Source organism: Euwallacea similis, chromosome 24 (assembly GCF_039881205.1).
Source record: "Euwallacea similis isolate ESF13 chromosome 24, ESF131.1, whole genome shotgun sequence".
NCBI lineage: Eukaryota > Metazoa > Arthropoda > Insecta > Coleoptera > Curculionidae > Euwallacea > Euwallacea similis.
The window spans coordinates 375,607-393,166 of NC_089632.1; the positions used below are offsets into that span (position 1 = coordinate 375,607).

Genomic DNA, 17,560 nt, shown 5'->3' on the forward strand with positions numbered 1-17,560 from the left:
TATGTTCGGCATCTTAGTTATATGGACTGTTCCATCTAAAACTTCCACACTGTATAGTAATTTTGTCTCAACTATTCCACTCTAGGAAGAAGACTTGGTGGACATAATCGACAAAGCTCGAGAAATGGAGAATAAATATGGGCACTATTTTGATATGATCATCATCAATAACGACACCGAGAGGGCGTATCATGACTTATTATGCGAAATCAACAGTTTGGAACGAGAACCGCAATGGGTGCCAGCGGCCTGGATTAAATCCACGTAGGGAATACTAAAGAGTTAGAATTTTAGAAAATTCTAGCTCTTCACGTTCGTTTAAGGATGATAAGTCTGAGATAGTCGGGCAGAAAAGTAAACTTTCACTAACTCGACGTTCTCTATAGTACGTTGCACAAAATGTTCCATATCCTCAACTGAGACGCTGATTTCCTATACGCGAAAGATATACAAGGTGTTGTTCAATTTAGAAATTTAGTTTCGTAACCTAGACTGAAATTTATCTAAGTGTTTTGAGTAGCGACGAGACAGCACTCTCTTTTAAGTGCCAAACTGAATAACGGTTTTAATTAACTTCTAATAACAGGAGAGAGGTTAGTAGGTTAGGGAAGTAGCTGCAATTGCAGGCCGGTACTATACAAGTTGTTGTTGATTCGTTTATAATATTAGATTATACTGAATTTTAAGTCATTTTATAATAGATTTTAACAAACGTTCACAAAAACGTCTGGCTCAACCAACCCAGGGGCGTTTTAATGACGGTTCGACTATCTAGGTCCCTCATATTGTATATAAAAGTTTATATTTTATTCCGAAGTCATATACTTGATAGAGTTGATTATTTATTGTTATTTTTACTTTTGTATATAAGATAGAAATATAATTATTATTGAATTATTACCAATAGATCAAATGTATATAATAGCAACGTATTCAAATCTAAGATCAAACCCTATGGCGTTTGACAAGTATTGTTCCAGTGTAGGATGAACAAATTAAAACTAACCGTTCGATTACGCAAGTCTTCGGGACAGATCATTGTCGTCACCTCGGAACAGGATAAAACGATTTTGGGCACATTCGTTTTATTCTAACAAACCATTTTATGTGTTTATTTTATTATTGTAATGCGTATTTACGAATGATTGTTTCCGATTAAAAAAATAATAAGTTTCTCACAATTGTAGGTCTTTTATTTCAATATTACATTAAATACCATTAATTACACAACAAACTGTTTTTTCCACTACTAGCTTTAAAAGACATCGGTAAATAACCGTAAAGTACCTTCTCGTCGCCTTTTTTCTAACATATTTTAATAATGACACGTGTATAGCTCACCTGGCAAGTTAATAAAGGACATTGACGTGGAAATGAATGCCAAATGAAATGTCACCGTTAATTATTTATTTCGTTCTGTTAGGGAAAAACGGCTCACACGCAGTTGCAGAGGTTCTTGGAGAGATGGAATTACAGTAGGTGCTCGGTTATATGAACACCCTATTATGTGAACTACCCGCTACAATGAACACTTATTTCAAATAACATCAGGTTCTATAGAGTGAACAGCGTTGCTCTCGATTAAGTGAACAAAAATACTAGTTGGCAATATGCACTATTAAAGTGGTAACCTGTAACATTTTCCTTCCCACATTAATAGGGACTTCCCCGAAAATGTCGAAAGACTCGAAAGGGACGAAAGGTTAATTTCATCAGTGTACGGCTTGCGTATACCACGACAGATGCACATTACAAGTTTATGCAAAGTTTATCATTATGAAGCGAAAAGTATTAACTTTATCAGTAAAAAGCGGCATTATAAAAAGTTTAGAGAATGGTTTGAGTGTTACAAGTTTATCAAAAAAATATGGTGTTGCAAAATCTACAATTTGTGCTATAAAAAAAAATAAATTGAACATATTGAAAGTAACATCGCAATGTGCGTGTGAAAAATTTAAAAGAAGAACGTTGAAAAAAGGTCATATGCCTAGAATGGAGAAAAGACTTTATGAATGGTTTTGCAAACAGAGGTGTAAAAATCTACCAGTTACAAGCGAACTGTTAAAAACCAAAGCTAAGTTATTATACGGGGAATTAAAAGAAAAGGAGAAGTTTTTTGTCAGTGACGGGTGGCTACAAAATTTTAAACGCAGATATGGCATTCGATTTCTGAAAATTTCTGGTGAAAAATTGTCGACTAATCCTGAAATGATCGAACCATTTAAACAAGATCTGCGTTCCATCATTGAAAAGGGAAATTTGATGAATGAACAAATCTACAATGCAGATGAAACGGGCCTTTTCTGGAGATTACTCCCTGATAAAACTTTAGTTAAAAGCGATGAAAAATCTGCTCCCGGAAGAAAGGCAGAGAAAGCAAGGCTTACTTTTCGTGCTTGTACGAATGCAACTGGAGCACATAAAATTCGACCGCTCGTAATAGGAAAAGCTAAGAATCCGAGATGTTTCAAGAACTTTACGCTTCCAGTTGATTATGACTATTCCGCAAAGGCTTGGATGACTTCGACCATTTTTGAAAACTGATTCAACAGAACATTTGTGCCTGAGGTCAGAAGATATTTGAAACAAGTAGGGCTTCCTGCAAAAGCAATTCTACTATTGGACAACGCTCCCAGTCATCCTCCGGCAGAGAATCTACGATCAAACGATGGAAATATTTTTACATTTTATATGCCCCCAAATGTAACGCCACTTATACAACCAATGGACCAAAATGTGATCCGTATTACTAAACTATACTACAGGTCAAGTTTGCTATCTTCGATTGTCTCTTCAAAATCTGAAAACTTATCAAAACTCCTCAAAGAACTGACAATTAAAGATGCTGTTATAAATCTTTCTCGAGCATGGAGTAGACTTCAGGCTGATACGATTAGGAAGTGCTTTGTAAACGTTCTCAACTTTGAAGGAAATAAGAACGAGGAATATTCTGAAGAGGATATTACCCTTAGTATTTTGAAGGAACGATATAAAAGTGAGACTAAAGAGCCCGAGCTGGAAGTCGTAAGTTTACTGAAAGAATTTGACCAACAAGTAGTTTATTCTAAAGATGAGATTCAAAGATGGAACGAGGATTTGGAGGAAGAGCCACAAAGCGACATTAATGATGACGATTGGGAAAGCAATGAAGATCAAGATGAAGCTCACCAAGAGAAAACTGACGTAACTTCATCAGAAGCTTTGGATGCATTTAATACGGTTATTCGTTGGGCGGAAAGAAACATATTCGAAGTTAACGACTTGTTGGTGCTACGAAAGTGCCGAGACAAAGCACTGCAAAATAATTTGGCAGCGAAAAAAGTCTAAAAACATATTACACAATACTTTAGTAAAATGTAATAAGTACATAACATGAAAATAAAATACTTTTGATTATATGAACAATTTGATATTATGAACACCCTCGGTTTGAATTAGTTCACATAATCGAGCGCCTACTGTATACACTTCTCAGTTAACACTAAGTGAAAATATTATGCAACTCCACCACTCCAACAACGCCTTGTGTGTAAGACGTAATTCTGAAACATAATAAACAAAAAATTAACAATCCACCTCAAATGTAAAAAATATATTGTCATTGTCAATGTTATGATCCACGATGCGTTATACTTTTGTGTTTCTATTATAATTTAATTTATTCTTAATTTAAGTAGATTTGTTCTAATTTTATCAAATCTAGTAGTAAAAAAAATCGTATATACACCATGATCGTGAAATGCTTTTCACGCTCAGGTCTTAGATCCATCAGCGCTGTGCTCCTCGTGATTAAACTTGACCTTCGGGCATAATAATGCACTTCATAACCTTGGTGTTAATTTACTATTATATAGAATTTTTCCACTTTTTTTTTTAATGAAGAACACTGATAAAATCTTCTTAATGGATTTGAATAATTCATAAGAAGAAAAAACATTTATTTAATAAGTCAAGGAACGTGAAATTTTAGGTATACATATCTACGTGAAAACAAGGAATGTTTCCGTAGTTTAAAATGGTTTACAGAGATTTCAACTTGGCCTGCCACTTAGAATTAAACTATGTGACAAAATGTACTCTGAAAATCATTTATGCCTGCCTACAGTCCTCCAAAATTGTGTATTATTTAAAATTTAAATGAGAAAGAAAAACTTGGCTAGCCAAGTTTCAAAACAAAAACTTTACCTCAGTTTAAAAATGGCAAATTAAGAACTGTATTTATGAGAACAACTCACCATAAAATGTGTTTTTCTAACCATTTCTGAAGTCCAACTTGAAACACCTTGCATATGCCCAGAAAATTTTCAAATTGTGATATTTAATAATTCTAGTGAAATAAAACTGTTAGAAACATTCCTTATATTTTCGTAATATACACTGACTTTCAAAAAAACCGCAACACCAAGAAGAACGCATTGTATGTATTTGAAATTTTGGTATGATTTTAGACTTGTAAAGAGAAAAAAATTATAAAAATTTCAAGTTCGTATTTTAATGTGATATGAAGTTTTTCTTTACTTTTTTATCTGTGACGATCGTTCTTTTTGCAAATTTTTTTACAGGCGGATAGCGATAAAGGTATTATTGTTAGTACCATATTAAATGTGTGGTAGTGCAAAATGCCTCGTGTACGCCAAAATGCAGTTTATCGGCAGTTAACTCCCTTTGAAAGGGGAAGAATTGTTGGTATGCATGAGGCAGGTTTACCTTTCCGCGAAATTGCACGTAGATTGAATCGAAACGCATCAACAGTGCTAAGAGCTTGGAGAGATTGGTCTAACGAAGGGTCAGTAAATCGTCATCGTGGTAGTGGCCGTCCAAGAATGACGAACCAACGCGAAGACCGGCGACTTCGTCGTTCAGGGACAGGCGCCCCGTTTGAAACAATTCCGTGTCTTGGTGCTAACTGAGTAGCCACCCTAAATCGAAGGGTCTCCCTTAGTATCGCAGTATTCGAAGTTTTGGACTAAATTCATATCGTCCTATGCGTCGGCTTCCATTATCACGAAACCACAGGGTGGCCCGACTGGAGTGGTGTTGTCTGAGAGTGCAATGGGTGGATGAGTGGAGAAAAATCGTGTTCAGTGATGAGAGCCGATTTTGTTTATGACGATCTAATGGACGGTTACGTGTTAGAAGGCGCAGAGGAGAGCGATTAAATTTGGACATTTTGGAAAGGCGTCATTCTGGTTTAACACCAGATTTCATGGTTTGGGGTGCCATCCAGTATGGTAGTCGGTCTCCTCTTGTTTTCATTTATGATAGATTAAATGCTCAGAGGTACATTAATAGTGTCTTAGAACCGGTTTTTGTACCATACATGCACGACCATCCTGGAAGCACATTTCAACAGGATAATGCACGACCACGTGTAGCCAGCGATACTTTGAGGTATTTGGGAGCTGAAAATTTGGATACTTTGCCTTGGCCACCTCGGTCTCCAGATTTGTCCCCAATAGAGCATGTATGGGATATAATGGGTCGGAGACTTCAACGTTTAGCTCGCCCTCCAGAGACCATAGATGAACTCCGCGAGCAGGTGCAGATTGCCTGGGATACAATACCACAGGAAGATATTGACAATTTAATTTTAAGCATGCCACGTCGCTTACAGGAATGTATTAATTTAAGAGGAGATACCACCCATTATTAAATTATTATTAAATTTTTTCACTTATTCACAATAATTTTCTTTTGATATTTTGATCGTTTTTATCTATTACCCGACCCAACGTCATGCCAGAATTTCAAACGTGTACGATGTGTTCTTCTTGGTGTTGCGGTTTTTTTGAAAGTCAGTGTACTTCCTGCACTTACCATCTATGTTTTAAAGAAACACAATAAATTGTTGTTGTCTTGCGCATATGGAATACAGGGCAAATACTCCCTCTTAATTCTGATGCCTTTGATGTAAATAAATCTTCGATTAAAAGCCCATAAGCCGCCTCCGCTCTCCGGCCTCTTCCTTCCTTCTTCCAGCCACATATCGCAGCAAAAATGGTTCCTGATTCGTCATGGATCGATTATCAAATTACTACCCATACAATCGGCCAGTATGTCCAGAATATCCAATATTAACGCCTTGTCTAACATTTTGAAACGGGGTTGTTTTACCACCTGCCAGAACCAAAATATATTATATATTAGCAACTTTATGGAATTAGGGGTCGAATTAAATGTATTGTTAACATTAACTGTATGCTAATTTTGTAGGAAATGTATAAATGCACTCTGCGTATTCATTAGGTTCTTAGATTTTATGAAAACTAACTTAACGTTAAAGTTAACAGTACATGACTTAGCCCTGTCGCAGTAACGCTCACCTTGGGGAAGTTTAGGGCAATCAAATCTAATGCATATTTCTTCATATCAGTGGCTTGAATTCGATCTGCCGCTTCGAGTACTTCGATGACAGTTTCATGGGTAACGTTTCTTTCCAAATTCTGCTTGCAGAACGTTTGCAAACGTATGTTTGAGAAATTAAAAAATGATGCGGATGCAAAAAGGTACAGTGAATCTTCGGGTGGCATTTTCGTGTCACCGTAATAGATGTAGCGCAACAGGGTGTCAAAGGATTTTTTTGATGGCGTAAGTTCACCAATTTTTATCTAAAACACCAATGGTTTTTTACGAAATTACATATTTTACAAGGTTCGCTATCCAAAAATCCGAGTTTTAGTTGACATCCATATGTAAAATTTGTGGGTAGACATTGTATTATCATTTTTTAAACCATAAAATTTCAAAATCTTAACTTTTAAATCGGAGTAATCGCTTGAATAATGTCACCCAGTATAGGAACTTTAATTCTGTAATACAAAGTGATAGTTTCAGCAGTTTAGTCATACTTACATTCACTCTTTTATCAGTCTCGTTTGGCATACAGGACCTAAACCGGGCTTCAAAGTAACCAGACCTTGCGACGAGAATCGCTTTGTGTGCTGGAATGACATGATCGTCCAAGATAAGATCCACGTCACAAAACTCCTTTCCAGTGTTAAGCAGAAAATCTCCCATATCATGCTCCAGCGAATGTTTGGCCAAATCAAACATAGTTTCATGAGCGGCCTAAAACGATATGAAACAAATATTTACAAATTAATTCCTTAATAAAGACGAATAATAGCTCACTTTTGGTGGCGGCATTTGCTTCCTCCTAATAATCTGCACCATCAATCTACTGTCCAAAGTTTCAAATTCCGAACTCATGATTATGTGATTGAAATTTGTTTCCTTAACTATAAATCTCAGGCATTGCTCTTTTATAAAATCCAGTTTCAACTTATCGGCGTTTTTTAGTGCTTCGACAATGTTATTGAGGCATATTGTAGTATTCAGAAATTGAACGCACAGATGCTCCAATCTGGACATTTCAAATTCCTCGGCTAGCTGGTAAACATCCATAATCCTAAATATTATACAGGGTGAATTTTTTTCAATATTCAGTGCCTACAGGGAACATGGAAAATTGTTATTAAATATATACAGGGTGTCAATTTGAAAACTTCCCACACTTATTATCTCGAAACGGGACATATTTTTTTTAAATCACCGAAACACATCGATTTTGTTATCGAAAGGGAATAATTTTTATGTAGAATTCGCTACGCCTTTCAACCCTTTACCTCTCATAGCCACACTCTCACATATCTTAAATGGAAAAGAAGGTTAAAAGATATATCATTTGAATGGACTTTTCATTCTCTACATTTTGGTATCTTATTTATTAGATTCGACTGTTCGTTATAAATTCAGACATCTTTGTTCATTCTAAAATCATTGTTACTATTAGTATTTTGATAACGTTGAAACTAAGATTTTTTATTCTTCATACATGTCATATGATTAGGAAATTGTTAGACTAAATAAATTTATTAACCTACTGACTTATTGTTTGTCGAAACGACCATCAAAAGAAAAGATGCATTAATCTATGAATCACATGTTTATCAATCCAATAAATTTCCTCAGTCCTCGAAAAGAAAGATTTATGTGCGACTATGAATTTTTTTTATTGTTTACTTTTATTTGCAATGGAATACCGTTTCACTGAACTGAAATCTTTCTTCTCAATGATTGAAGAATTACAGTTTTTGTTGACAGGAATCCAAATGGATCGTAATTCCAGAAAGTTCATTTGCGGCAAGTGACCGGTGTTTGATTGTTGTATCTAATTTAACATCACTTAATTTTATTTTCTGCGTTGGTGATCATTCTAAGTGGTTTTTGTCATTCATCCATTATATGTCTTTCCTCAGGACTATACACGCTGTATATAATTTCGTTTCATGTATAATTTCCATGGTTAGGCCAATGAGCTGTACGTTCGCAAAAAAGGGTATAAAGTTATTTGAATGTTTGGAGGTCATCGTAACGTTATCGTTCGTCTTATGGTTCCTATTTACAAAAGGCAGGTTGTAAAATTTTTTGCCCCTTTTCGTACCGATATCACTTCGTAGATGATTCACTCGAACGTTAACACGGCGACGTGTAAGATGCTCGTAATGCGCGCTGCACTAATAATCAAAATAATCGGGTGTTCTTTTATTCTAAAGATTTGTGAGGTACGCCGTTGGTATATCTATGACTTAGTGAGTGAAAGTGAGCGGCATTTAACTGTCATTTTGTGAGTGAAAGTAGATGTTGCTAACGTGATTTGGGCTCACACTTTTGGTACTCAAGGATGAGTACTAATTGTTGTTTCTTGGAGTTTACAGTTAAGTTTTATCAGGTCAATAAAAACGATGTAATTAAAATTTTAATTGAAAGTCGAAATTATTGGCAATTTTGGCTGTTCTGGAAAATACTTAGGACCATCTTAGAACGTGACCGAAAAATGATATCCCAACTTTAGCTGTGTTGAAGATAAAAAACATTTGTGTTTCAGGTCTTTGTATACGCCTTTGCTTCAAGTCGAAATAAATTTGAAGTACTGTTTTGAAGAATTTTTTCACGATGTTGAATTATTCTCAGGAACTAACATAATTTTTTTTGTGTTTCAGGCTTCAACTATGTATGCCTTTGGTTCGAGACAAAATGAATTCGAAATTCTAATTATTTTGAAGATTTTTTCTCAAAAATTAATATTGAATTTTCTTGTATTTCAGGTCTTAATTCTGTGTTAAGTCTAAAACGTATCTGTGGCTCACATTAGAATTAGAATTTCTAGCATTAAAGATTTCCGCTGTTCTTCCTACGTATCTTCCTTGCTCTCCATAAATAATTTCAGTTCTTTGCTAAATTACGTGTACCATTTTTAAAATTACTTACAATAACACTCGAATTTTCACTATAAATTTTGGCAGATTTGAATACCTCGGAATACCATCGGCCAATACCACAAGTAAGGAAATAGTATGTTTCATGCAATCTTACACACACTTAACCCCCTTTACCATTTAAGATATTTGAGAGGATGTTTCTGCTGGGTAGAAGGCTGAAAGAGGATCAGTAAATTCTATATAAAAATTGTTCCCCTTCGATAGCAAAATCGACGTGTTCCGGTAATTTTTTAAAAATCTATCCTGTTTCGAGAAAATAGGAGTGAGAAGTTTTCAAATTATATAATAAAAAGCTCCCTGTATACAAGGTGGTCACTATCTGTGTCATAATATGAGTTCCGAGTACTGAGTACTTGCATAGAGTAAAAATTTTCCGCACTAATCCAGATTAAACAACAAAAAGAGCAAAGCTACGAGAAAATCACATCTTATATTATTTTTTCTATTAAGATGCAATAAGATTGTCAAAAGTTATATTGACAGCACTGAAGAAAAAAATTACTAGATAATCGAAATAGTTGACCTTTCTGGATATTATTTTCTTAAATTTGTCGTTTAAATTCTATATATCCATCGTAGTCAACACAAAAAAAAATAACCATAGCAATACGATAAACTAGCCACGACTTTTCCGAATTTGAAAAACAAATTTATATAAATAACGAATTATTGATTCATTAAAAGTATAAAATATTCTTCATATTCAAAAATGTAAAAAGTTAACTACTAACCGAATGAGAATGATTTTTTCCTGGTCGGGTTCGTCCTTTGTAATGTATTTGGCAGGATCAATTTGATCCGTGTAGATGTAATCCAAGACCATTCGAAAAGCGTCACAGTTGGCTTTGGGTAACTTTACTTCTAAATAATCAGTAACATGAATATCATTCACTGTAAAAAAAATATTCATTGAATAGAAGCTTTTAAGAGTGAATTGCGAAACCGACCCTTATTGTTGTCTTTGAATAATTTCTCTACATGTTTCTCCATCGCTATACGCGCTTGCCTAATTTTTTCTCTCAAGTATGCTGACCGCGCCGCGACTATCGGCACATGAGCACATATTTTCACCTCATCCTCACCGACTAAAAACCTGATATCGTAATATCTTTGGCACTCTTCCTTCGTCAATAAACTTCCATAGTCCTCATACAGTGTACATTTAGGATAACTTGCAAACTGGAACCTTGAGAAAAAAGATATAACTTTTTTCTAGAAAGTCTTAACATATTATATCCCTCGACCTTCGAGTTTTAATATATAAAATTTGTATAATTAAATTTTAGAAATTTTTGTTAATATACAAATGGTTTCAAGTATATAGTTTTGAGAAAAAAATTCTTCAACCTGCGGTCTCAGGATTTTCTCGAATTATTTAGTCTCAGTTATTTTTCAAGCAAAAATTTGCAAAAAAAGCACCTATGCAGACTTTAGCCAATAAAACTCGAAGGTCTCGGAATATAACACATAATAAACTCACCGAAACATCTCCCCACTGCGCACATTGTTATCAACGGTACCACCAAAAATGAACATTGCATCATTAACAACCGCCGCAGCGTGGAAGAGCCTGCCTGAAGGAGAATAGGACTCCGGATCTGGTAGAACTACCTGAATATCAATTAACTGTAATTCATGATCAAGACAATCAGCATTCTCTCATCTTACACTCCATGACTGTGAATCCAAATCGAAACAATGGAGATCGTTTGATAATGTGGCGTCAGCTGCCCCTCCAAAAACGTACAAATGCCTGTCAAATGCTACCATCGTGTGTCCGTAGCGCCTGGCTGGTGGTGGGGGAGCTCCGCGTAAAATTCGTTCCGTAGAAATTCTTGTCCAACTAAAAAACTATATTAGTGACTCATAAAGTAAGTTGATAAAAAATTACGTTTTCTCCCTGAAGTTAAACTGAAACAAGGAATTGGTCATTTTTGCTCCGCTCTGCCCGCTGAAAACAAACATGGACTCTCTCGCCACTGACACGGGAAAATTACAGCAGGTCGGTGGGCGTTCGCCTTTTTGATTAATCTCTTCCCAAATTCGTTCACCCTTAAAAAGTAATTAATAATGTATCATTTTAATAGGTACGTATAAAAATAATACAATTAATTTATAGTGGTAATAGCGTGTTTCTAAATTGTAATTGCAAATTACTAAAACACTTCGTTTCTGAGATACAGAGTGGCAGAATTTCATATTTCATTTATTTAACAAGATATCAAGGAAATGAAGAGAGACCAGATTCTGATAGTTTGGCAATAGAATCCAGTAGCATAGTTTGTTACAGTTACACCCGACATATTAAATATTTTGAACCTTCTCATAAATAGCTTTCAAAAAGGCAATTAATTTATTTTGTATTTAAAGCTTTTCTATATTTTAAAATAAATTGGCAAGAAGTATTCTCAAGTCTCCCTTCCAGCCCCCGGATTTCAAGCTATTTTCACAATTTCTAGTTCCTTCTCAAAATTTCAGGATTCACACCCGGAATCTGTGTGAATGTACAGTAGTCGAAAAAAGTATGGAAACTTTTAAATATTCAAATAATTTTACAGTGTGTTTAATTTAAATTGAATCCTTTGATATCCAAATAGTAAATAAGGTACTAACAAACAAATATGACATTCCGTTCGTAAAATACTTTTATTGTTGTTAATATTTTTAATAAAAACAAATATGTGCTGGGAAAAAGTATGGAAACTATTCATGAAGAAATTTATTTTGGCCTTAATTTTACACGATCTTCCGAAAGAACGGGTTATTTACACAGAATTTTATATTGACAATGCCAAAAAGACAGTATTTCTCTTGCGATTTAAAAGAAAAAGTTGTAAACTTATTTCAAATGGGAACGAAGAAAATTGCGAATTTCTTCTAATTAGCAAAAGTGCTGTGACAAAGATAATAGATAAATTTACGAGGCATGGTAGTGTACAAAACTTGCCCAAGATTGGTCGTCCCCGCAAAACCACCCCAAGAATTGATAAAGCTATATTAAGGATTTCAAAACAAGATCCAAGGAAAACCGCTAGACAAATTAATGCTGAAATTTCGGAACAATTTGATATCCAGGTAACAAACAGAACAATAAGAAATAGATTAATTAGTGGTGGGCTCCAAGGACGTGTTGCTGTTAAAAAAACATTATTATCTAAAAAGAATCGACGCGCCCGAATTGAGTTTGCGAGGAGTCATCTTCATTGGAATCAACAACAATGGAATACGGTCCTTTGGAGCGATGAGAGCAAATTCTGCTTATTTGGATCTGATGGAAGACGATATGTAAGACGTCCCACAGGCGCTAGATTTAAAACAAAATATTAAGTTCCTACCGTAAAACATGAAGGTGGTAATAACCAAGTATGGGGCTGTTTTTCGAGATCTGGGGTTGGGCTAATCGTTCAAATTGAAGGGCAGATGGATCGTTTTCAATACAAGGACATTCTAGAGAACAAAATGTTACCGTTTGCAGAAGAATAGATGCAAATTCGATGGATTTTTCAGCAGGACAACGATTCTAAGCATTCTGCAAAGCTAAATAATAAAAGAATGGCTTTTCCAGAAAAATGTTACCAAGCTTGAATGGACATATCAGTCCCCACATCTTAATCCCATTGAGCATCTCTGGGACATTTTGGATCAACGAATTCGAAGCCATTTAAATATTAAGAACTTAAAGGAGCTTTTCGAAATAGTTAAATTGGAATGGTCCAAAATCCCTATGGAACTGATACAAAAATTAGTGGACTTTATGCCCAGACAATGTCAAGCAGTTCTGGATACTAATGGGTATTCGACTAAATATTTAAAAAAATTTGGGTTGTAATTGCAGACTTTAGACAGAAAAGTTTCCATACTTTTTTCCGCGTTAATTTAAAATTTATTTTCTACACTTTGTACTTATGGAAGAAATTTTTAATTTTTCTGTTTAAATAAATAAATAATATGTTTCGTTTATATTTGAAGTAATGGTTCTTGTCTATATTTCTTAATACCTAATTCAAATGCAAAATTGTAAAGTTTCCATATTTTTTTCCACTACTGTATATGGATGTAATTAAATAAAAACCAGAAAATTGTATTCCTTCGTAACTTCCTATTTTTTTAAATCCTAACGATGCTAAATAAAAAAGTGTTTTTAACAGGGAATACAAATTTTGGGAAATTAATGGTCAACGGCACTCCACAAAAACGTCCGAGAAGGCAAAACGTTGTTTGACGCCACGAAAAATATGCTACAGATTCTAACAATGAATTGATCCATCTAGCTATGGCAATTTAAAATGTCAGTCAAAAATTAAAATAAATATATCTACAAATGTTTTGATATTGGAAACTAAATTTTGAAAAATCTATCAAATTTTGATGCACTTATTAAAGTAATTGATAGTAATTCTTTGATAGCCATTAACAGGAAATTTCCATAAAAATATGTTTGGACTAGTTTTTCAAATAGAAAAGCTGCTGCATTAATGCTTACTAATTTCTATTGATAATTTGGCATAAAATGGATTTTTCTACAATCTGCTAGAATGGCGCGACAGAAAACGTACACTGTAATAATACTTACGAATCCCAGATTAATAGTCCACATATCATTTAACCGAGCATTTCCATCATACCCTGCAAATATCCACAATTTGTCATTATAAATAGCAGCTCCGTGTGCTGAACGAGGAACTGGCATTCTACCAGTAAATTTCCACTCCGTCCATTGAGCAGTTTTGAATTTATATTCAAATAAATCATTCTTATTGGTTAAATTAGAGTTTGAATGAATGTCTCCTGTATATCCACCAAAAACAAACATTGAATCATTATACACCACTGCAGAGTGATGATACCTGTGAAATAAAATGAATTAAATAATTATGAAACTAAATGAAACGCATTTCAGTACCTGGGTGCAGGTGGGGCCCCTGTGGCAAAAGCTCTTCCCCAACTTTTCTCTTTTACATCAAACCGAAGTAAATCATTTAACATACTTTTACCATTATCTCCCCCAAAAACATAAATGGCATCATTATATGCTACCATAGTATGTTTGCTCCTCCTGAAAATATCTTATTGCTATATGGGTAAGTATTGTAGGTACAAATTATAAAAACCTTGCTCCCACGAACTCATCACATTCCGGCAAAGCTTTCCAGCGATGGACTGCTTCAAATGGGCCGATTTCAAGAGTTAAAGCTTCAGATAAAGTGGTGATAGAGTCACCCACAGTGGGCCCAACGCCACTCATATTTAAAAAGCTTTTGTGTCGTTGCTTGAACGTTTTGAATGCTATGTTATACTTAGTTAGAATGAAAGAAGTATTTTGATGAGATGTCTTTTCTGATTTGCCAGACAAATACGAAATGAAAGCCAAACTGATACCTGTAAAAAATATATCACAAGTGTGGAAAAATTTTCCACATCGTTGCCTAGCTCAGAGTGGAATAATAATAATTTCCATATGCAAATGATTGTGGGAAAATGCTAAACATGGTAGCAGAAAAAAATGGCTTTTTGATACTAAAAAGACTAGGATATGTTATTTGCGGACTGTGTATACCTCCACACAAAACGATATATTTTTCAACACTTTCCTTTCGTCTTCATTCTGGATTAAGATATTTATGTGCTTTAATTGCGCTGCGGTGGAATTCAGCTTTGAAAAATTCAAAGTTGTGTGTGGAGATACTTAGACCATTTTAATTATAATGTGTCATGTTACTTTTAGATAGCGGTTGACGTTAAAGAAGCAACCAACTTTCTGAGTCTGATCCGTTAGGGAGGGTTAAATTGTTGAAGTTCTGCAAAACTTAACAAAAATATAAAGTTTTTGCTAACGTAGAAGTAAATGATTGCATTGGTATATTGTGTGGTTTCTGAGTCTTTGCTCTTGCCACAATTACAGTTAGTCACAAGAGTATTCGTACCTCATTAATTATCTACTTTAATTGCAAGATATTTGTTTATTAATTATTAATAGGAATGTGTAATAGAATTACAACCCTGTAAACTCATCTCAATTTTATTAGCAATAAGTATACTAATATTACAAAAATATAAATTTATGATAATTAATATCAGAATTGGGCTCATAAAGGTATTCATACATAGGCAAATTGCAGTAAAAAAAAATTTAATTTAGTAAGAATATTTGATTGGGCCTCCTTTAGATTTTATAATACATTTAAGACGGTCTACAGTACTGCTATTTTTTTTATCTTTAGGTTCAGTATTGCGCCAATATCAAGGAGTTTTTATTTTAGTTTCGTAGTTTTTTAGATTTTTTTTGTTTATATCTGCCCAAAGATGTTCAGCAGGTTTTATATCTGGAGAGGAGTAGCGTAAAAGTATGTCATGTTTTATAGAAGACCCATTGCGTCATAATATAGGTTGTATGTTTAGGGTCGTTACCATGTTGGAAATAGAAATTATTTTTCAACTCCAGCTTTTTTGCTTTATTGCCCTTGATGACAAATTGTCCCATAAAATATTCAAATAACTAGTTTTGCTCATACTTTTGTCTATGAATACCAAACTGCCCACACTGCTTGCTCACATATCATAAAGGCGTGGCCTCCATGTTTGACTGTTCTTTTTAAATCTTTTACGTAGTAATCTGTGTTTGATTTTTTCCACACCATTGTGTGCCCATTTGAATTAACTATATTTAATTTGTTATTAGTTGAAAATATTACTAATTTCCAAAAGTTAACATCTATGTTAACATTTTTTTTGTGAATTCAAACCGATTCATTCAATTTTTTATGCTAATAAATGGTTTTCTCCTAGCAACTCTACTTTTAAAGCAGTGTGTCTTAAAATTCTTTTGCATGTTTCTGATGATACTTATTTATTAAAATTTTTCAGTACAAATGCTGCCAACTTTACACCATTTATATGTGGATCCTTCTTTATTTTTTTAAGTACTGATTTTTTTCTCCTATAAAGTAAGTTTTTAGGACCCTCTTTGCATTGTTTATTGACTAAATTTCCTGTTATTTTAATGTTCTTTATTACATATTGCACCCTCAATTTGCTCCTGATCCCTAATTTGGCAATTTCTTCAACTTTTACCTTCTTGTTACCACTTAAAAATAAAATTTCTATTCCTTAATGAAACTTTACTTCTTTTTCAGCCCATTTCTAATAACAATTCATAAATAACTATAATGCAATATGCCTGTTTTTGTTATGCCCTTATTACATTTAACAAATTAACACAAGCTTAATTTCTGACTACTCTGATTTGAACAACTGCAATTTACTTGCACAAATATTCTTGTGAGCCCCACTGTTACTGCTGTCACAAAAGCATATTTTTGTAATATTAGCATATTTATTAATAATCAAATTTAGATAAGTTTAAATAATTGTAATTCTATTACACATACCGATTAATAGATTATTCTATCAATAGTAAATAAAGAAACATTTGCTATTCGAAGCAGATAATTAATTAGGTACAAATACTCCTATGACTGGTTGTATATCTCTCCAATAATATGGCCCCACAGTACCTTTAAGATTCAATCGGGCTGGCTATTGCTGAGGAAGACCATAAATTATTTTCATGTTCTGTGACTGCTGTATTTGCCTCCATATTCACTTGATCATTTACTCTTAATTTACCATAAGAAACTAAGAATTATATGTCTGCACTTCTAGTTTGATCATTATTTCTCTGAAGAGCAGTCTTGGATGTCTAAGTATTCCCTATTTCCTGTTTATTTTATTATTTTGTTTCAAAAGTGCATTAAGTTACCTGGAGTCTAGATGGGTTTGTTTTTCATACCATACTAAAAACATGACTCTATCCTTCGCTGATTTTTGGAAAAACAGACACGGCTTAAAATTAATATTCAAAAGACCGGGAAATCTAGGTAGACAAATTTTCGATTAGGCCTGGAAAGTATTCATTCACAGGGGAAAATGAAAGAATATATAAAATAAATGAATAACAATCTCAACAGCTTCTCGTTTTGAAAAGCTCTGAAGCAGGAGATGTGGCAACGAGGGAGTTAAAGAACTGGTGTTAACAATCTTGAAAATTTTCACGTTTGTGTAGTGTACGATCAAATTACATTTAGCTTCATTTGAAAAAACTTTATTCTTTTATGAATTTTTAAGTTAACAAAATTTAACTTTATAAAACAGTAATAGATTTTAACTAATGGGGTGGGGGGGGGGGGGGGGGGGGGGGTCTAATATGAGCCAAGTTTCCTATAGGCAAATAATTGATTATACGTTTTGCACGACGCACCGTTTTCCAGTAAAAAATAAAA

General features: G+C 34.0%; 3 protein-coding genes across 5 annotated transcripts in view; 2 read left to right on the plus strand and 1 right to left on the minus strand.

Annotated features, from left to right (window-relative positions):
- Positions 1–1,181, plus strand: part of sdt (stardust) — a 60,506-nt gene extending 59,325 nt beyond the window's left edge. For all 3 annotated transcript variants that reach the window (XM_066401985.1, XM_066401986.1, XM_066401987.1), the window contains one exon: positions 86–1,181. In XM_066401985.1, coding sequence (XP_066258082.1) covers positions 86–268 — 183 coding nt within the window. In that variant the 3' untranslated portion in view covers positions 269–1,181. The remainder of the gene's footprint in view (positions 1–85) is intronic.
- On the minus strand, positions 1,172–17,202 carry Lztr1 (Leucine zipper like transcription regulator 1). Its single transcript, XM_066401988.1, has 13 exons — positions 17,041–17,202; positions 14,393–14,660; positions 14,185–14,337; positions 13,855–14,128; positions 11,173–11,333; positions 10,950–11,124; positions 10,762–10,892; positions 10,229–10,467; positions 10,013–10,172; positions 7,132–7,408; positions 6,853–7,068; positions 6,324–6,608; positions 1,172–6,117 (listed from the first exon to the last, which is right to left on the minus strand). The coding sequence occupies exons 2-13, from the start codon at positions 14,524–14,526 to the stop codon at positions 6,013–6,015; spliced, it is 2,310 nt and encodes a 769-aa protein (XP_066258085.1). The 5' UTR covers positions 14,527–14,660; positions 17,041–17,202; the 3' UTR covers positions 1,172–6,012.
- On the plus strand, positions 1,777–3,327 carry LOC136416643 (jerky protein homolog-like). Its single transcript, XM_066401915.1, has 2 exons — positions 1,777–2,511; positions 2,569–3,327. Exons 1-2 carry the CDS (start codon positions 1,777–1,779, stop codon positions 3,325–3,327), a joined length of 1,494 nt encoding a protein of 497 aa, XP_066258012.1.
- Positions 17,203–17,560: the final 358 nt, after the last annotated feature.